Below are 19,374 nucleotides of genomic sequence, written 5' to 3'. Positions count from 1 at the left end.
AAGAAGCCGGTCACAAAAGACTTCATGCTGTCTGATTCCACTCATGTGAAAGTCCAGAATAGGGAAATCAATAGAGGCAGAAAGTAGATCAGTTGTTGCTTAGGGAGAATGGGGTTAAGGGAGTGATTGCTAAAGAATGTGGGATTGTCCTCGGGGAGCAACAAGGGAGTGGGGAAAATAACTATTTTTTAAATGTCATAAAACCAACAAACACCACAGAAACATAGCACATACAATCCACTATGAGAAGTGCTTCATATGAAAGAGAAGATCACGATTCAATGAGAGATACTAGCAAGACCCTGGGTCAAATGGGAAGTCAAAGAAGGCTTTGATGAGGAAGTAACTTTTTATCTGAGAACCAAAGGCTGATGTGTGTAAAGTATGGGGGAGGAATGTGTGGAAAGGGTGTTCCATTTAGAACAGTTTGAGTGAAGAGCTAAAAAAGAAAAGTAACTATTTTCCCAGATTATACATGATTCAGCTTATTTCAGTGCAAAGTTTCAGAAGGTGGGCAACAGATCTGAACTCCTCAATGGTCAATACTCCAATATCTACTATATTTTATCGTTTTTGAAGTTTAAAGCCATATTGATTTGTGATATGCTTAGATCTTGCAATACATACTTTATTACTTATTTGGGGTTTTTTTGTTGTGGTTTTTTTGTTTTTGTTTTTGTTTTTTTAACAGTCTGGTGTATAGTTTATCAACAGAAGCATTTTGGCATTTACAATTTGCTGGAATTCTCATGAACAATCTTCAGGCCACTGCAAAACTGGAAATCAAAGTGTGGAATGGATACGTGCATTCCCCTAGCTAAGCATGCAAACCCACTCCTGCTGTGCTATCCCGTGAGGAATGATGAAAATAGCCATTTCCAAAATCTTTGGATTGTAGATTTAGAAAATGTCAAAGATCACTTAGTCCTAATATCATATGATCTATTGTGGACAAATACAGCAGAAAGACAAAACCAAAACAAAACAAACTTGCTGCTTTCTTTTATAAACATTTGTTGTGATAAAGAATTGGCCCAACAGTTATTTCCACTTATATTCTGAATAGACTCTTTTGTAAATGAGACTTACTAAAATAATTTTATTTAGGGATGCCTGGATGGCTCAGTCGGTTAAGCATCTGCCTTCTGCTCAGGTCATGATCCCAAGGTCCTGGGAACAAGTCCCATGTCTGGCTCCTTGCTCAGCCGGGAGCCTGCTTCTCCCTCTGCCTACCTCTCCCTCTCTCTTTCTCCCTCTCTCTCTCTCTGACAAATAAATAAATAAAATCTTTAAAAAAATAATTTTTGTAATTTTGTTTAACTGCTAGCTATATGTTCTCAAAATTCTCTATTCTGCTATGAGAACAATTACAGGATGGAAGCAAGAACTGTCTCCGTATTTTTTAAGTGTTTGGCATCTTACTTACAAGTGACTATTTGTCAGGAGTGTGGATTTACTATGTCCATGCTGAAGTTCACTCCCTTCTTTTTTAAGACTAAAAAATATGTCTCAACATATTTGTGCATTGATAACTTACATTTGTAAAGCTGAGCATGGATTCAAGGAAAACCTTACCCTGAATAAGCAAAACCACTTCTTACAGGGCTGTATTTTCCTCGTTGCCCATTGGCTAATATTCAACATCTAGTATCTTTAATGTTGAACGCAAGGTCTTTTACAACCCAGACAAGCTTTATCCCCAGACACTTTCTTCTTCCCTCTCCATCTGTACTATATTCCAGCTTTGCATAACTAATTGCTATTCCTTAAATATGCCATGTTCTTCTAAGCCTTATGCGAGTCCTTCTGTCTTACTAATAAAGCCTATTTATTTTTTAATGTCCCCATCAATATCATTTTATGTGTTCGTGTTCTTAGCCCGAGACAAAATAAATTTCTGCCTAATGTTCTCTAATAGTTTTATAACCACTATTATGTTACCTACCTCTTTTTAAACACTCATTTGTGTATACGTCTGCCTCCCCAGCTACATACTTTACTTCCTCAAGGAAGTTAATAGAACCATTCTATATTTTGTTTAGTTTCATGTCTCCTATAGAGCCTAGCTCAGTGCCTGCCATACAAAAGGAACTCAAGAAGTGTCTGTTGAACTATGTTAAATAAGATTCTAGACACTTTTGTACAATAGATCATTTCTATAGCTGGACTTCTTCAAATCTACATTATATATTCTTCAAACTAGCATTTTGAATGATTTGATTACAGAGCATAATTCCCCCCAAGGGGTGGGATTGTTTTCATCAGTCTTGCCCATTTTTTTCTTGCAATGTCATTGGAGTGAGTTGAACATGCAGCCTAATTCCACACACAGAGCAGTCTCTCTGTGCTTATCAACCTCCCACAGCCTGTGAGGCCCTCAGTGTGCCTCTGTCCTTTGCCACAAACATGAAGCTCTCATTCCCCTTCACGGCCATTGTACTGGAGATTTCTATGATTGTTTTATTTGGATTTTTTGTCAAGTATGAAACAGAGCAGAATGCTATCCAACAACAGCTCAACATCACCAACTCAACAAAAGTGGACAGATCCCTTGAGTTACATCCTTGTGAGTAAACAATCTACTTCTTATTATACATTTTGGGCTTTTCAGAATGTGAACTCATTTGGGGGACTTAGAATGTAAAATCTTTGAATTCTGTAACCCCTTGAACTCCACACTGAAGCACCTTATAGAGTTTGTGATACTTATGAGTACTTTGGGTATTATAAGTTCACGCTGGGGTATCTGGTCTATGGCTTCCAGTCTCTGGAGTTCATGTGTTTGGATAGAATCTGTGTCTATTAAAATATCAGCATAAGAAGACAAAAATTAGGGGCGCCTGGGTGGCACAGCGGTTAAGCGTCTTCCTTCGGCTCAGGGCGTGATCCCAGCGTTCTGGGATCGAGTCCCACATCAGGCTCCTCCGCTGTGAGCCTGCTTCTTCCTCTCCCACTCCCCCTGCTTGTGTTCCCTCTCTCGCTGGCTGTCTCTATCTCTGTCAAATAAATAAATAAAATCTTTTTAAAAAAAAAAAAGAAGACAAAAATTAAAATAATTGATTAATCTTTTGTGTTACGTGCATCTGCTAAATGACATTAATTTTCCCTTAAATTGATCCTTAGTTCTGCAAGGAATAAACATATCACCCCCCCCAAACAACAATAATAACAACAACAGAGTCTAAAGTAACGCTCAAGGAGAGAGTAGAAACAAGTGGAATATTGTGAAGGGAGCCTGGATTTCATGTGGGGACCCAAAGGTATAAGAAGTGATGTTAAGGATGATATTGGAAGTAAATGGATGTACTCTGGGTTTTATAATATTCTAAAAGGAAAGCAGTTTGTTCCTCTGAAATGGGAAGAAAAGTGTGAGCACCTAATATATTTTGAAAGCAGAATCCTTCCCTGGGAATGGTACCTGAAGAAAGGAACGGATTTAGTTTCGAGTTTGATAGGGAAGGCAATGAAATAGTTAATAAAACAATAATAACTACCATTAACTGACTGCCTATTTGGAGCGAGGGATATTCATTACATCATTAACCAGGGAGAGAGGTAGTAATGTATCCCTATTATATATATCGTTTTCTTAAATAAGGCACTCATAATTTTATTATTTATTAATTTATTAAATATTAAATTTATTAAATCATTTAAAATAGTAGCAATGTTTATGACAGTTCTATGGCGTAGGTCTAAGCTTTTAAAAAACCATATATTTGGTCTCTCATTCCTCCATTTTTTGAGGGGGTTTATATAATGGGAAGTATTCTCATGCAGACATGATGACCCTAGAGCCATTCAATGACTCAGCCATATTATTCCTGCCTAAAACATTTTGTAGAATAGCCCAGAAGCTGCCTGATCATGGATATACATACATATTTTTTCCTACATTTTCTACACTTTCTCCTACATTTCAAATCAACTTACACAAAACTTAAGTGACAGCCAAAATCATTAGAGAGAAGATTATTAAATATTTGCTTGTTAAGAAGAAATGTTCAAGTCAAACATGTGGGGGTGCCTGCCTAGTGCCGTGGGTTGTACCAAGTGCAGGAGTCAAGCACCTGGAAGGCTCTGCTCCTGCTTAAGAAGCTCGCGGCGTGTTACAGCAGTTCTCAGTTGCAGGGTGGTGGAAGGTACGATTTTCTCACAAACAAGCAAGGCAGAATATTAGTTTATATTTTAAGTAAAGTCAGTTAGATATAGGTTTACTCATCCCTCTTGCTTGCCATCTGCTCTGCTTTTCTGACTGGCAGAGCAGTGCATGCTGTCACACAGACCATCCCCAGGCATAACCGTGGAAGTGTGCGGCACCTCTGAACATCATATTTCATGTCATGAATGACACCATAGACACTAATTTGAGAGACAAGCTATACTCTGGGGTTTTGGCCCTCATGGCATCTAGCAAGTGCTGGTCACTCTGCTGAGGCAGATGTGTGCGTGTGTGTGTGTGTGTATTTTTTTTTTAAGATTTCATTTATTTGTCAAAGAGAGAGAGCACAAGCAGGGGAGCGGCAGGCAGAGCAGGCAGACAGAGAAGCAGGCTCCTCGCTTAGCAGGGAGCCCGACGTGGGGCTCCATCCCAGGACCCGGGGATCATGACCTAAGCCAAAATCAGATGCTTAATGACTGGGCCACCCAGGTGTCCTGAGGCAGATACTTTGACAAGGAATGAAGCGTGACTGACAGCTAATTCTTGCTAACCTGTAGGCAGAGTAAAGGAGAGTTTAGGAAGAAGGCCCTTTGAGGCCTGCCAACATTTTATTAGAAATTCTACAGACACACAGCTTTAGTGTCTATGGGACATTAATGCCACAGCCATGATCTTGCTATACTCCGTTACGTTAAAATCCATTGGTCTCACACTTGGAGTAGTTTTTACTCATGTGTGATCTTATTAGGTCATGCATGGATCATTTGAAAAATATTGATTCACAGTTATGCAAATATTCCAAACATTGACATATTTCATCATTAACAATGAAAGAGGATACATGTTAATACCACCAACCATTTCACCAGAAAACCCTTGAGAAGTCTCCAGAAGATGATAAGCTCACAGTGACCGACACAAACTTTCTAAAATTCTAATTTTTTTTAAAGCCAAAAGGTATTGGTGGCAACAAATACTGTCAATTCTTTTCTTTGAAATGACAACCTCACTTCACTCATTTTTCAGACAATGTCAATACCTGTCTGAAAAACCATAGTTTATGTCAGTCTTTTATTTCAAGTAAAAATAAATTTCCATGAAAAAACCCGCTCATTCACTTGGTACTCAAACAATAACAACAGTGCTTTGTTTCTGAGATCCCATCATGTATGTATATGTATAATGGCATTTCCACAGACTAATTCCTACAAAATATTGAAAGGACACATAGAAGGTCAGTAGTTAGATTAATAATTTTTGCTGCTTCATCAAAAAATTCTTAATTAAAACCTCCCTTTTTTTTTCCCTCTGCAAGTGAGTGATCATTAAGAATACGACATAAGAGACTCTTAACTCTAGGAAACAAACAGGATTGCTGGAGGGGAGGGGAGTGAAGGGATGGGGTAATGGGATGATGGACATTAAGGAGGGCACGTGATGGAATGAGCACTGGGTGTTATAAAAGACTGATGAATCACTGAACTCTATCTCTGAAACTAATAATACACTATATGTTAACTAAATTGAATTTGAACAGAATAATAATAAAAAAAAGAATACCACAACCACCAGCACAGTTTGATGCCACTGCTTTCATCAGTGCTAAAGGACCTCTAGTCTGACATACCTTTGTTTCATCATCTCTGGAAATACCAACACAGTGAAAAAAGCAAGTAACACCATAGAATTATCATGAAAATAGTTTTCACCTCTCAGACTCCCTGAAAGTGTCTCCAAGACCCCAAGATATGTGCCGATCACACTTGGGGACCACTGAAGGATAGGTAAACTGACAAAGGATGTACATGGCACTAGACATTATTTTATGAATTTCAATGCCAGCAATGGATTAAGTACAATGACTTATTTTTTTAAATCTACATATAAGAATATGTTTCTATATTTACTCAGATATTAATCAGCTCATTTGTTACCAAAAGATTTAGCAGATCTAGACATATGTTACAGGTAACGAGTAACTAATTTGTGAGTGTAAATGATTCCTAGGGAATTGCTTGCTGTTATTCTAAATGTTACCTGGAATTGTTTCTATTCCTGAATTAACATATTGTTTGTGGTTTATAACCTAACAATAAGATATCAGCCTCCAGTAGAACTCTGAGGGGGACCTTTGATTGAATAGTTTTTGCCTACTGGAAAGGACTGGAAGCAATGAGCATGATTAGAACCCAAATCCTAGTTTCTAAATACCATTCCCCACTCAGGGGCTCATTGGAAAAATTGTTGGTTCCAGGTCAGGGTAAAGAAAGCACAAGGTTTGCCAAGGGTGTAAAGACTAATGAGGACATGCCAAAAGAACACAGGATCCTGTTTGAAGCAGCACCAACTAGACAAATTGGGGATAAACACAGAATTAAAAATGATAATGATGTGGTAATAGTAACTCATTGAAATAAAGATAAAGGATGTAGTGAACCCATAGAAGTATTCTCCAAAGAGGGGGAAGGGGGGAAAGAGGGAGCTCTTCCTTATAGAAGAATGCCAACTAATTAATATAGAAAGAATAATAGATATAAAAAAGTAGAATTTTGAAATTAAAAATGTAATAATTGATTCCAGCAAGATTCTTCAATGAAAGCAAAAGCCATCAGGTAAAGTTACTGGAGAACACATGTGTGAAAGAATTGCCCCACAGACTGCTTTTAGTTTACAGGGCAAAACGTACATTTACGGCGAAGAGATCTGGCAGAATAGTCTTAACCACATGGGCAAATTAACCATCACTGGTAATAGGACAAACAAATTATGTGCCACCTAGTGTGGTGCAGTGGGAAGTACACAACATCACCCATACAATATTCTTCCCAGAATATTTAGTCTTTTTTTTTTTTAAGATTTTATTTATTTATTTATTTATTATTTTATTATGTGACAGAGAGACAGCCAGCGAGAGAGGAAACACAGCAAGGGAGTGGGAGAGGAAGAAGCAGGCTCCCAGCAGAGGAGCCTGATGTGGGGCTTGATCCCCGGTCGCCGGGATCACGCCCTGAGCCGAAGGCAGATGCTTAATGAATGCGCTACCCAGGTGCCCCCCAGAATATTTAGTCTTATTCTAACTATGGTGAAACAGTCAAACACATGCAAATTGGAGGACATTCTATATAAACAACAAAACACCCATAACAATAAAAAGCATTGGGAGAACCTATCTAAATAAAAGACACATGACAAACCAAAAAATGTATGAAAGTTGAATGGATAATGGGTTAAAAATCCTATAAAAGAGCAATTTGGGGACAGTTGGAGGCATTTCAACAGAGCTTCTATATTAGATAATATTCTTCTATCTATGTCATATTTCTTGGATATGGTGATGATATTAGGGTTATTTAGCAGAATGTCCTTTTTAGGAAATTCATGCTAAACTGGTGAGGGGCAAAATGTCATCCTACTTTCAAATGGTTAAGGAGAATATATACATATATATCTGAAGAGAGTGAGACAGAACGAACATGGAAAATATTAACAACTGATAAATCTAGGTGAATAGTACATGTATATTCATTGTGCTATTTTTCTAGATATTTGAAATACTTGCAGTTAAACTATTTGGGGGCTGGGAGAGGACAGAAACCACCCCAAGGATACCTTTCTCTCAGAGAAGACAAGCTCAGAATATAATCCCGTGGTTCAAAGGACTGAAACTCTCTAAGAGCAATAAGCTATGTGCCCATGTGCCCGGCAAACACCTTGCCAGCCCTTAACCATTAAAAAACAAACCAAGAGGGGCGCCTGGGTGTCTCAGTTGGTTAAGCATCTGCCTTCAGCTCAGGTCACCATCCTGGGACCTTAGGATTCAGCCCCAAGTCAGGCTTCTCTGCTCAGCAGGCAGTCTACTTCTGCTTTCTGCTTCTCCCCCCACCCCTGCCCCCGCTGCTGCGCTCGCTCTCCCTCTCCCTCCCTCTCTCTCTGTGAAATAAATAAATAAAATCTTTTAAAAAGCAAAAACAAAATAAAAGAAGAAAGCCAGACACTTTCTAATTATAACTGCCCGCTGAACAATTCTCACCACTTGATCCAGAAAAACAATTTTTCTAAATAAGAGCCTGATAATCCCCATTAGACGGATTCTCGGCAGCCCTCACCAGTGATCCATTTATTCATGAATAACTGAGGCATCTTCTGAAAAGCTACAGGTGCCAGCCTTTCTGCTGGGGTCCTAGGAGGGACAAGCCACATCTGGAGTCCTGCTTTCACACTAGGATTCACTTTCTCCTGAAAGAGTGCCTTACTGGCAGTGCTTGCTCAATATTTGAATAAATGACAAGTGAGCACACATAGTAACAAAAACAGACAAACCCATAAGCAAATGAAATAAAATAAGAGGACTATGTATGATGTCACAGCTGTGATCTGGTTCTTGAAGGGTGTATAGAAGTTTGCCAGGTCAAGAAGTGTTGGGTTTGGGATGGAGAAGACCTTCGAGGCAGCAGGCATATACAGGAAATAGAGGGAAGGGACAGGTCAGTTTCATTCGTTTGATGGTGGTGGTGGAAAGTGAGTCAGAATCATCATGTGCATTTTAAGCATGTTGAGTTACCAGGGCTTGCAAGATATCCTACCACAAGATAAAGATGGAAGGAAAACAAGATACCAGCTATTGTTACACTTCCTCTGAAGACTAAAATCACAATCTATTGAGAATATCTGATTTAAACAAGCCTTGGCCTTTCTTAAAACCTGTTGGAAGACGTCACAGAAGTTCAATCTCCTTTCCCCCTACAGAGGACGCTTTATTCCTTTAATGGCAGGCAGTCTTGCACTGTAGAATTAAACTGATGGCCCTCTCTCTAGTCGCCACCCACAAACTCTTAGAGCAGGATAAAAGGCAAACGCAGAATCCCAATTGTTTACAGATCTTTCTTATCCACACTTTTTATACAGAATCATTATCTGTCAAGGCTGTCACAACCTAATAGCTCTTGAGCGACTTAAATAATAGATGAGGTTCTTAAGCCCCCTTGTGGCAAAAAGCAGCAACAGTCTTTGAGGGGGATAAAACCACCAGAGCACGGTTAATATATATATGGTCACTTTTATTTCAAAACCCAAACAGGTTCACGTTAGTTGACCATTGCCCATCAATAGGTTATGTAGAATCCCAATCCCCAATTCCGAAGCTCCCTGGGTAGATAATGAGATGAGGGTGGGCGTCCAGAACGCTGGCGTAGTTGAGATTGTCGCTGATCTGAACTAGATGACTGTGCAGCATTCTCCTCTTGGAGACTTCCCTCAAAGGCACTGACAAGGGACAATTTTCAGAAATCTATTCTTTCCTTTCTTGTCCTCTTCAAACTGCCTTTCTTGGGAGGTAGCTCCAATGAACAATAAAATGGTCAAAAGGCTCATTTCATGGATAGGGTTGAAAGTGAATGACACAAGTGTGTGCTTGAATCATGGTAGGTTTGGACTATTCTCGTTCACTTTATTCTTTCATTTGCTGCCTTCATCCACAAGTTAGATTGGCTTCTAGGTCGCCGAAGGACCCTACTGACTCAATCTGTGATGTCAATCATATCCGTCTGTCTTGTTATTCGTCATAGAGTAATACCTTAGGATAAATCTCCAATGCCTCCAAAAAGCCCTTCAAATGCCTGCAAAGAGCCTTTGAAATGCTGGGTACCTTTGGAAAGTCAACTTCTTCATCCACTTCTGGGTGGGATCACTGTCGCAGATTAGCTTATCAAATTAAATTTGCAAAGTTTGAAATTAATGTGGTCTGCAAGTTGTGGTCTGCAATTTGTGTCAGGAGAGAAGGTCAGGAAAGTTCTGCAGAGAGGAATGAAGCCCATAAAGAAAGTGCTACAGGTTGGGCTCCCTGGGAATCAGGCTTTAGAGACAGACATTGGCTGGAAAAAGTTTAGTAAGGAGTGCCTTAAGGATCAACACCGTAGCAAGAAGGTTTGCAGGGAGAGACCCCACAGGGTATCCTGAGACTGGGATTGTCTAGCTTCAGGTGGTCCTTCCCTGAGGCCAGGGGATGGTCATGTGAATCAGTCACTGGGTACAGGCTACTCCAGGGAAAGGCAAGAGCATTTCCCAGAGAGACTTGAGAACTTAGGGCTATCAACTGGCAACACTCCCTACAGCCAGGAAAAATGGAAAGAATAAGTTCTTCATTTCTAAAAGGGGTATCTAGGCCGTGTTTCTCAGCATCTCCTACAAGTAGACAAACCTGAGTAGTGTCGTCTCCCAACCTCAAACACACTGTATGCTGAGCCTGATGGTAGAACAGAGGTAGGAAGAACCAAGGGGTAGTAACATGTCTTTGAGTGCCTGTGAAGTCAGCATTCTGCCTTGGTTATTTTTACATCCATCCCTACTGTGTTCAATGAGTGGAGGAATTGGTGGAGTCAGGCCTGGATTCCAATCCTAACCCCACCCTTTAAGCAAATTAACTGGACTCTAACATCAGTTTCCTCTGAGATATATTTTTGAGGTGTGTCCTCCTCATGTCTATTTCCACTTAAACCCCTGGCCACAATGGTTAATAGTCATTTAACATTACATGTTTTATTTTTTCTCTCTGGTTTTATATTTGTGCCCAGTTTGTTCTCAGTTTGCTTTGTGTATTTATTAGGTTGAACCACAAGAAGTTGCCAATAGTTGTCTCATTTTCATTGATAATTTCAATGCAAAAATTTCATATGGTTCAACCAAATACATGTCTTACTAATGTAGCTGTACTTTCTTAAGTTCCCCTATCTCATATTTGAGCATATCTTTTATTTATTTATTTAGTTATTTAGTAAGTTAGTTAGTTAGTTTTGATCATATGTTTTATTTATAGTGCTTTCCTGCATATTCCCTCCCACAGAGGTTATCCCACGCAGACTACCTTTTCAGTATTGCAGATGAAAATGCTGGAACTCAGAGAGAATAAATCCCTTGCCCAAGGTCACACAATCATGTACTAGAACTAGGGGACCTTAGCTTACATTTCCAGACACCAGGTAAAATATTTGCTCCTCAAGAGGATATGGCCTTTTTTTTTTTTCTTTTTAACAGTGGCTTAAAAGTGTTAACAAAGACGTTATCCCATTGGACTTGAATACTGATCTGATTAAGATTTCCAGGGCCGGTGCCATTATACAGATTTGTATCTATATAATAAATGGAGACTGGAGCTCATTAATTTAGTCATTATTGCCTCTTATCCTATATGAAGATTTTTATGCCAAATCCTGGGGGGAGCAAAAGATGACGATGTCCTAATCCCTTCAACCGAGAGACTCATAGTCGAGTGCAGGAGATGACACCTCATCAAGGAACTATGACCACATGATGCATGTTAAATAAACGCCAATGCAGTACGGCAAATGCTGACGTTGAAGTATATGTAGAATGCTGCGTAAAAGACAAGAGGAAATATTAACTTTCCCTGGGAGAACTGAGAAACTCTGCAGGAGTGGGTGATATTTGCACTGTGCTTTGCGACGTTTTCCTCAGGTGGAAAGTAATAGAAAACTCTTCAGATATGAGAGCACATGGTATTCCAAGAAAAGGCTCAAATATTGAATGACTTGCCCAGAATCTCATGGCTGGTAAGCAGTCAGGCTGGCTGGCACTGGAGTCTAGTCTTTGGCTGCCCAGTTAATGCTCTCCCTTTGCAGTGTTTTATATAAAGGATGTAGCATTTCATAAATGGGATATACTATATGATGCAGCATTTTCTTCATTCTCCCCTAACACATATTTTTTTTTCCCCTTCTGTTTTTTTGTTGTTGTTGTTTTTTTTTTCCAGTATTCCGAGATGTGCATGTAATGATATTTGCTGGGTTTGGCTTCCTCATGACCTTCCTGAGAAAATATGGCTTCAGTAGTGTGGGCATCAATCTACTCATTGCTGCTTTGGGCCTGCAATGGGGCACTTTTATTCAGGGAATCCTGCACCACCATGGACAGACAATTTACATTGGAATCAAAAAGTGAGCATCCCTTATTTTTCAACCATTGTGTTTTCAGAGCATTTGTTTCTCTGCTTGGTCTCTTGTCAGTCAGCTAGCACACTGTCTCCCTGAGATGATAGAAGATTGTTGGGGTCCCAGGATGTGAATCAACGCCTTGCTCTACTGAGCTGGGTCATATATTCATGTGCATCCTCTCTCATTTGACTTTAAGGACAGAAGAAATTCCCTTTTGTTAAAGGTTATTCCTTCCATCTCAGCTACAGGGAACAAAAATCCTCCACTAGCTTTTTTTGTACATGCCTATATTTACATTTTGAAATGTAAACACTGTAGAAAGTAATTTATTTATCAATCGACAAAAATAAAGAAAAACCTAAAGGAGATCAAGAACAGGTGGGTCAAAATAAAGGAAAATGCTGGAGCAACCAGAATGCATGGCAGACGGCAAGAGGAAGGGTAAGGAAGTGAGAGTGTGTGAAAGGGTACCTGGGAAGAACACCTGCTGGGGAATGGTGGGGAGGGACCCTTGCACGCTGTATGAAGTGATGCTGGGATTCATCCCAGCTCACAGTTTTATGTTGGGTGTGCATTATTTTTGGATGTATTCTTTCTTTTTTTCCTCAGCATGATAAATGCAGACTTCAGTACAGCCACAGTCCTGATTTCTTTTGGAGCCGTCCTGGGAAAAATAAGCCCAGCCCAAATGTTGATCATGACAATAATAGAAATCGCTGTCTTTGCTGGTAATGAATATGTGGTTGGTGAGATATTTCAGGTAAGGATTAGAGGATTTATACTTACTAGCTTTGGACATCAGTTCTGGTTACACCTAAAGGATGCCCACTCTACATAGACAAAGATCGGTGAGCATGATAGCATAGCAAGTGTAATTACACCCATCACTTATTTGAGTGTCTTTGGTAAACCAGGAGTCTTACCAACATTACCTTGTTTCATTGTCACCGCCACACTATAACCTGGGTATTAGGTTGTTACTCTTATACAAATTACAACTAATGATCACAGATGCTGAATGACTGCCCAAATCTGGATTCAAACCTAGATTTTTCTCAACTCCACAACTCTTTTTATTACATTATATTTCCTACCAATGGTCAATTCCTATTATATTTCAACTACTAGATGAATAACCCTTTCTTTTTTTTTAAAAAAGATTTTATTTATTTATTTGAGAGAGACAGAGACAAGGAGCACGAGAGAGACAGTGCAAGACAGAGAGAGCTAGCAGGAGAGGGGGGAGAGCAGGGAGCCTGATGCAGGTCTCCTAGAGCTCGATCCCAGGACCCCAGGTATCATGATCTGAGTTGAAGGCAGACGCTTGACTGACTGAGCCACTCAGGAGCCCCTGACTAGCTTTTGTTAAAGTCTAGATCAAATTTTTTCTCCCCCATGAAAATCTCATTGATTCCCCTGAGGATAATCAACAGACTATTTCTGGGCACTCCCTAGTATTTTGCTTGTTTCTATTGAACATTTAATTCCACAGCAAATATTTTTTAAGTTTTTATTTAAATTCCAGTTAGTTAACATGCAGTGTAAGATTAGTTTCAGGTGTGCAATACAGTGATTCAACACTTCCATACATCATCTGGTGCTGGTCGCAGCAAGTGCTCTCCTTCATCCCCATCACCTATTTCACCCATCCCCCACTCACCTCCCTCTCTCTCAACAGAAAATGCTTTTGAAAACTTCCTAGGTGTCATGTGGTGATGATTCTGATCAACAAAATAGTTAATGTCCCTGTCTTTATAGAGTTTACAGTCAAGTGAGAGAAGACAGACATCAACTAGAGAATCATATATCACCCACCCACCCATAGGCACATGCATACACAAGCACGCACACATATTATTAAAAATTGCAATACATGCTATGAAAAATAAGTAGAGGGGACTATGGGAGAGCATAACTGGAAGACCTAACTTAGATTGTGGAATCAAGGAAGGCCTCTCTGAGGAAGTGACAGTTAAGCTGGACCAGAAAGGTACATAGGAGTTTTTTAGGTATGAAAATCTTAAATAAATTAATAAGTTTGTGTCATTTTCATACCTTAATAAGTACAATAAGAGCTATGCCTCATGTTTGGCACTCCAAACTTGCCCTCTTGGGGTAGGAGAATGTAGAAAACTGGATCGAATTCATACACAATCCTAAAGAGGACCTAAATATATTGCTTCAGGTGAATCTTGGACCTCAGCTGGATTTCACATCATCATATAACACAGTGAAAAAATATGGGAAAGACTCGGGATTTTTAAAGCTTCAAGTCTTTGAATTGCAATTAAATGAGCCTTAACTGTAACAGCAAATGAATGCAAAGAACATCTTTCTTTTGAAGCAAGTGCAGTGCATAATATGTCACTAAGAATTTCCCTAAACTAGAGAAGTAAACTAAAATGAATTGAATATCCACAAGGACCTAGCACTTTACAAACACAGCCGCACCAAGTCTCACCACAACTGCATTAGCTGAGTAAGATTTCCCACTTTACAGAAGCAGAGATCCAGAGTAGTATAGCAATTTTTCTAAAGTCACATTGCAGGGAAGTACCTGGCCTAACGTTGGAAGTCAGTTCTGCGTGTCTCCAAAGCCTGTATTTTTTTAAATTTCACTATCTTGTTTTATTCTTTCTCTGACATATCCTTTCCTTCTTTTAATTTATTTTATTGTTTAATCAATGAAGCAGTCCTTTCATTGACTTTCCTCCTGTAGTGAGACTCAGTTTCACCTTAATAACACGAATATTTTGACCCTCAGGCCTCTGACATTGGAGCGTCAATGACGATCCATGCTTTTGGGGCCTACTTTGGCTTGGCGGTAGCAGGTGTCCTATATCGGCCAGACTTGAGAAGGGGGCATGAGAAGGAGGAGTCTGTGTACCACTCAGATTTGTTTGCAATGATTGGTGAGTAGAGATGAATTTGCCTGATTCAGTACCCAAGGCAAACTCTCTCCCCTGAACTGTCTTCCATATCCAGCACTAATATCACTTTCTGTGGTTTACTGCAGGGACTCTTTTCCTATGGATGTTTTGGCCCAGCTTTAATTCAGCCATTGCTGAAACTACAGAGCAACAGTACATGGCCATCATAAATACATACTTCTCTCTTGTTGCCTGCGTGCTCACAGCCTATGCATTTTCCAGCCTCGTGGGGAAGAGAGGCAAGCTCGATATGGTCAGTACATATTAACCACCATGGAAGCTTCCCTAAGTGACACTGATGGTTGCCCAGATGAGTGGGTCATTTCTGCATCACTGCTGAGCTGCCAAACAAATCACAACACTGCAAACTTGCAGAATATTTTGAAAATAACGCTCATTTTTTTCTTCATTGAATTTGTATTGTGGCAAATTAAAAGTGTTCTCAAGGAATTTACAGTCTACTAGGGAACATAGTCAGGCAAAAATCAAAGATTTGAGGCATATTGCTTTAATGATGGAGCTATCTCTAAGGTCTTAGAAAATCTTCCTTAGAAACAGGACTTGCCAAGAATAGAAAAAGAGAATGGGGGGAGGGCGCAAGTTGATTCTGTTTTCCTAACTGCAAATATTCCTCTCGAAGAAATAACAACTAAAAGCCACGTGGGATCCTGAATAAGACTCTGTAAAGGAAAAAGAGCATTAGGGGGAATACTGGTAAAAGTCAAATAAGATCTTTAATTGTGTTCTATCAATGCTAGTTTCCTGGTTCTATGATTACATAAGATATTAACCTTGGGGGAAGCTGGGTGAGGGATATATGGAAACTCTGCAGTATTTTTGCAACTATTACCTGTCTAAAATTATTTCAAAACCCAACTTTTTTTTTTTTAAATCCTCCCAAGTTGGTCTTTTGAGTTTCTGGCCTATGAACTAGAGAAATGTCTGTGAAGGAGTAATCCACACATCAGCTGCTCTTCTTTTCCAGCCTGAGGGAGGAAAAGGATATTGTAATTTTTTCAAGCATAGCTAAGGACATGGATTTCAAAGCTATACAATTTGTTTAATGGAAGAAAGTTAAAAACAAAGAAAGAAAAAAATACCTGTACAGCTCGGTCCTCTCTTAAAAGTAGTGATGAGGTTTCCTTCTTAGCGGAACAGCCAGATCATGATTCTACTGAGGAATTCTGGTAAATGGCAATTGGTTACTCTTTCCACCATCTTCAGATGTTCTCAATACAGTGACACTTGTGAAAGCTGTTGTCTTTCATGTAACATGTTCATTTGGTGTCTCTAGATTCCCTCTTTGAATATTGGAATGTGGTGGACTCCACAAAGCACACAGCAGCCACAGACCTCTTTTGGTTCATGATAACCACAAAGGCATTCCCAAACTGAATAAATAGACATACCATGGCTAGAATAACTATGCTGTATACACCCAAGCTTTCCATTACAACCTCTTTGGTTTTCCTCTCAACCCTCCCCAAACTGCCGTCACTAACCTGATCACTCAGTCGCTACCAAGGAATCCCAGCAAGAAAGATATCAAACGTCAACTGCTTGGAAGAAAGGCAATCCATCACTACAAAGAATCTTCTTTTTAAAAAAGAATCTATAGCCCTTTGAACTGAAGAATGTGCCATAGAATGCATGGAACCCTAGATAGATTGCTTCATTCCTTTTGAAGTTTGCCTCTTTCAGCTCACTCCATTCATGTTTCTGTGCTCCCCACAGGTTCACATTCAGAATGCAACCCTGGCTGGAGGAGTTGCTGTGGGCACGTGTGCGGACATGGAGATTCACCCATACGGTGCTATGATCATTGGAAGCATTGCGGGAATTGTCTCTGTGCTTGGGTTCAAGTTCCTGACTGTAAGTATGGTCTCGGTCGAACTTGGAATCTGCACCATCATCTTCTCATATCCCACCAGCAGAGAAAAGCTATGAAAATTCCTTTTATCAGCACCCCTCCTTGTTTGAGGGTCATTTCCTTTCTGTCAGAAATACCACTCAGAGTTCAGTGTCCAGTGGTTTCTACTCTTCCTTGACTTCTTTTGTGTACAAGGGAAGAATCTGATATTAAACTATTAAAAGAATTAGTGTGAATTGAGTGTTAACTACTGGTGTTGCTTTCCTCAGGGCAGTTTCATTAAAGTTTTCGTTGTTGATGATGTTTGTTTGTTTTGTATAATTAAGGACTCTGTGTCCTTTTAAGAGGATTTAGAATATCATCAGTAGGTAAGAAGGAGGAGGACTTGAAATCACTCACCTTCAAATCCATCCACTAAAAACTGACATGAGTAGTTTTGCCACCAACGTATTTGGATTCTTTGACTTAAGAGGGTTTTAGATATGATGGCAAAGGGGCTATAGATAAAATTTTCCTGCAGAGTCATTGACTTCAGTATGTCTAACAAAATAATAAACCTTTCTCTTTTTGCAATTACAGCCATGTCTTACTGATAAGCTGAAGATCCATGATACATGCGGTGTTCATAACCTGCATGGCTTACCTGGTGTGGTAGGAGGCCTCGCAAGCATTGTGGCGATAGTCTTCCGAGCATCTAAGGCGTGAGTTAAAGAATGGGTTTTCCTGAACCTTGAGGTCCGGTGACGTTTTATCTCACTCTTGGAGGAATCTGGTAATGAGAAAGCTGTTTCTTTAGCAATCCAGGCCACCATCATTAGTATCATCCTTACTGAAGCCAAAGAGACACAAGTGGGAGAATAAAATCAGATGGGAAGATGTGTCTTAACCAAGGTTATTAACAGTGGCTGTTTTTTTGTTTGTTTTAATTAACAGTGTTAATTTAAATATTTCTGCCGTAGGCAAGTGTCTCCTCACAGATAGGGCAATAAGATAATCACAATCAGATTACAGTAGGTGTACTCTTTCAGTTAGTCTCACCCAAATGGAGGAGAGGACATCTGTGATGAGCTGAGCTGTCATTTCCTACGATCAACGATCAACGCATACAACAATGAATTAGCCTAATGTGAAGAGCAGCTGGATCTGGGGAAATCGGGAAGCCCGGCATATGGCTCCAGCTTTGCTATTGACTAATAATGGGGCCTTTGACAACTCACTTACCTTCTGTGGTTCTGTAAAATGAGGGAATTATACTATTTATTCTGTAAAATCCCTTCAAGATCTAACAGACCTAGATTCTTCCCAGAGGGGGCATAAGTGTTTAAATGGCGGAAGGGGGAAGAACAGTTATCAGTCAAATCCAGGACAACAAAAACAATGTCAAAGGCCATCAGTTGTCACTTTTAGGTAACAAGATTGGAACAATTTGATATGAAAGACATCCGTGCAAAACAGCTAGGAAGATCAGAGAGGCCAGATCACTCAGGGATTAAGGAAGGAGGAATCAAAACACTCAATTTTTAAAGCCCCTTGAAAGTGTGAAGAAAAGGTGAATATGTTTGAAAACGTCTCAAAATGACTACTGGCTAGAGTTGAATAATTTGAAGAGAAAAAAATCTCTTTAATTTTCACAGATTAAAATTCAACTCTGTTGAGACCAATCATGATAAATATTTGAAAAAATTTGTTTAATCGTATATTTTACTGAATGGAAACTTTGCTCTCACTTTCATGCTAGAGCTGACCCATCTCTTCTGTTTGTTTTCTCTTTTTTGCCCCCTTTGCAAAATTGGGGAACAATCCCAGAAATATCCACATTTTCTGGCAGCTCTCTCCAGGACCTAACATGCTGTTGACACCAAGCACTAACATATTTGAATGCAAATCAAGCACGGTAAAAGCGTGAGTCCATGAGCTCAACTCCTAAGTGCTGTGGTGTGTAAACACTCTGCAAACACTCTTAAGCTATGCCTCATGATTAGAAGTAAAGGAATTCTTGAGCATCATGCCTGAACCAGTTCCATGGAGGCAATGAAACAAGATTCTCTGGCTCTCACAGGCCGGGTCTCACTGGGTGGCAGGATTTGGGGTAGGTTCCGCTGTTGAGAGTCTAGTCCTTGGGTATTCAGGTTGAACAGCCACTTCTCAATGTGCTCAGGGGGATTTGGGGGTGGGGGTGGATGACGAGCCTTGGAAGGCCCAGTCACATGGTGACGTTCACACACGTCTCACACACCAGGCAAAATATTTGGCCAAAAGCCAAGACTATTTACTCAGATGTTTCTATTCAGAATATTAAAATGCAAATCAGTTTTCTTGTAAGCATAGAACAAGGAGAAGTAAGTATTCTTTTTTTTAAATTTTTTTTATTATATTATGTTAGTCACCATACAGCACATCCCTGGTTTCCGATGTAAAGTTCGATGCTTCATTAGTTGCGTATAACACCCAGTGCACCATGCAATA

General features: G+C 39.7%; 1 protein-coding gene across 1 annotated transcript in view; it reads left to right on the top strand.

Annotated features, from left to right (window-relative positions):
- The first annotated feature begins 2,348 nt into the window (after window positions 1-2,348).
- The window catches only part of RHAG (Rh associated glycoprotein), a 20,621-nt gene continuing 3,595 nt past the window's right edge, over window positions 2,349-19,374 (top strand). Inside the window, exons 1-7 of the mRNA XM_002915435.4 lie at window positions 2,349-2,566; window positions 11,928-12,111; window positions 12,718-12,868; window positions 14,873-15,020; window positions 15,125-15,291; window positions 16,773-16,910; window positions 17,488-17,609. Coding sequence (XP_002915481.1) covers window positions 2,407-2,566; window positions 11,928-12,111; window positions 12,718-12,868; window positions 14,873-15,020; window positions 15,125-15,291; window positions 16,773-16,910; window positions 17,488-17,609 — 1,070 coding nt within the window. The 5' untranslated portion in view covers window positions 2,349-2,406. The remainder of the gene's footprint in view (window positions 2,567-11,927; window positions 12,112-12,717; window positions 12,869-14,872; window positions 15,021-15,124; window positions 15,292-16,772; window positions 16,911-17,487; window positions 17,610-19,374) is intronic.

The sequence above is a fragment of the Ailuropoda melanoleuca genome, chromosome 19, assembly GCF_002007445.2.
Source record: "Ailuropoda melanoleuca isolate Jingjing chromosome 19, ASM200744v2, whole genome shotgun sequence".
Lineage (NCBI taxonomy): Eukaryota > Metazoa > Chordata > Mammalia > Carnivora > Ursidae > Ailuropoda > Ailuropoda melanoleuca.
The sequence above is the reverse complement of the archived record's forward strand: the minus strand, read 5'-3'. Positions and strand labels throughout refer to the sequence as shown.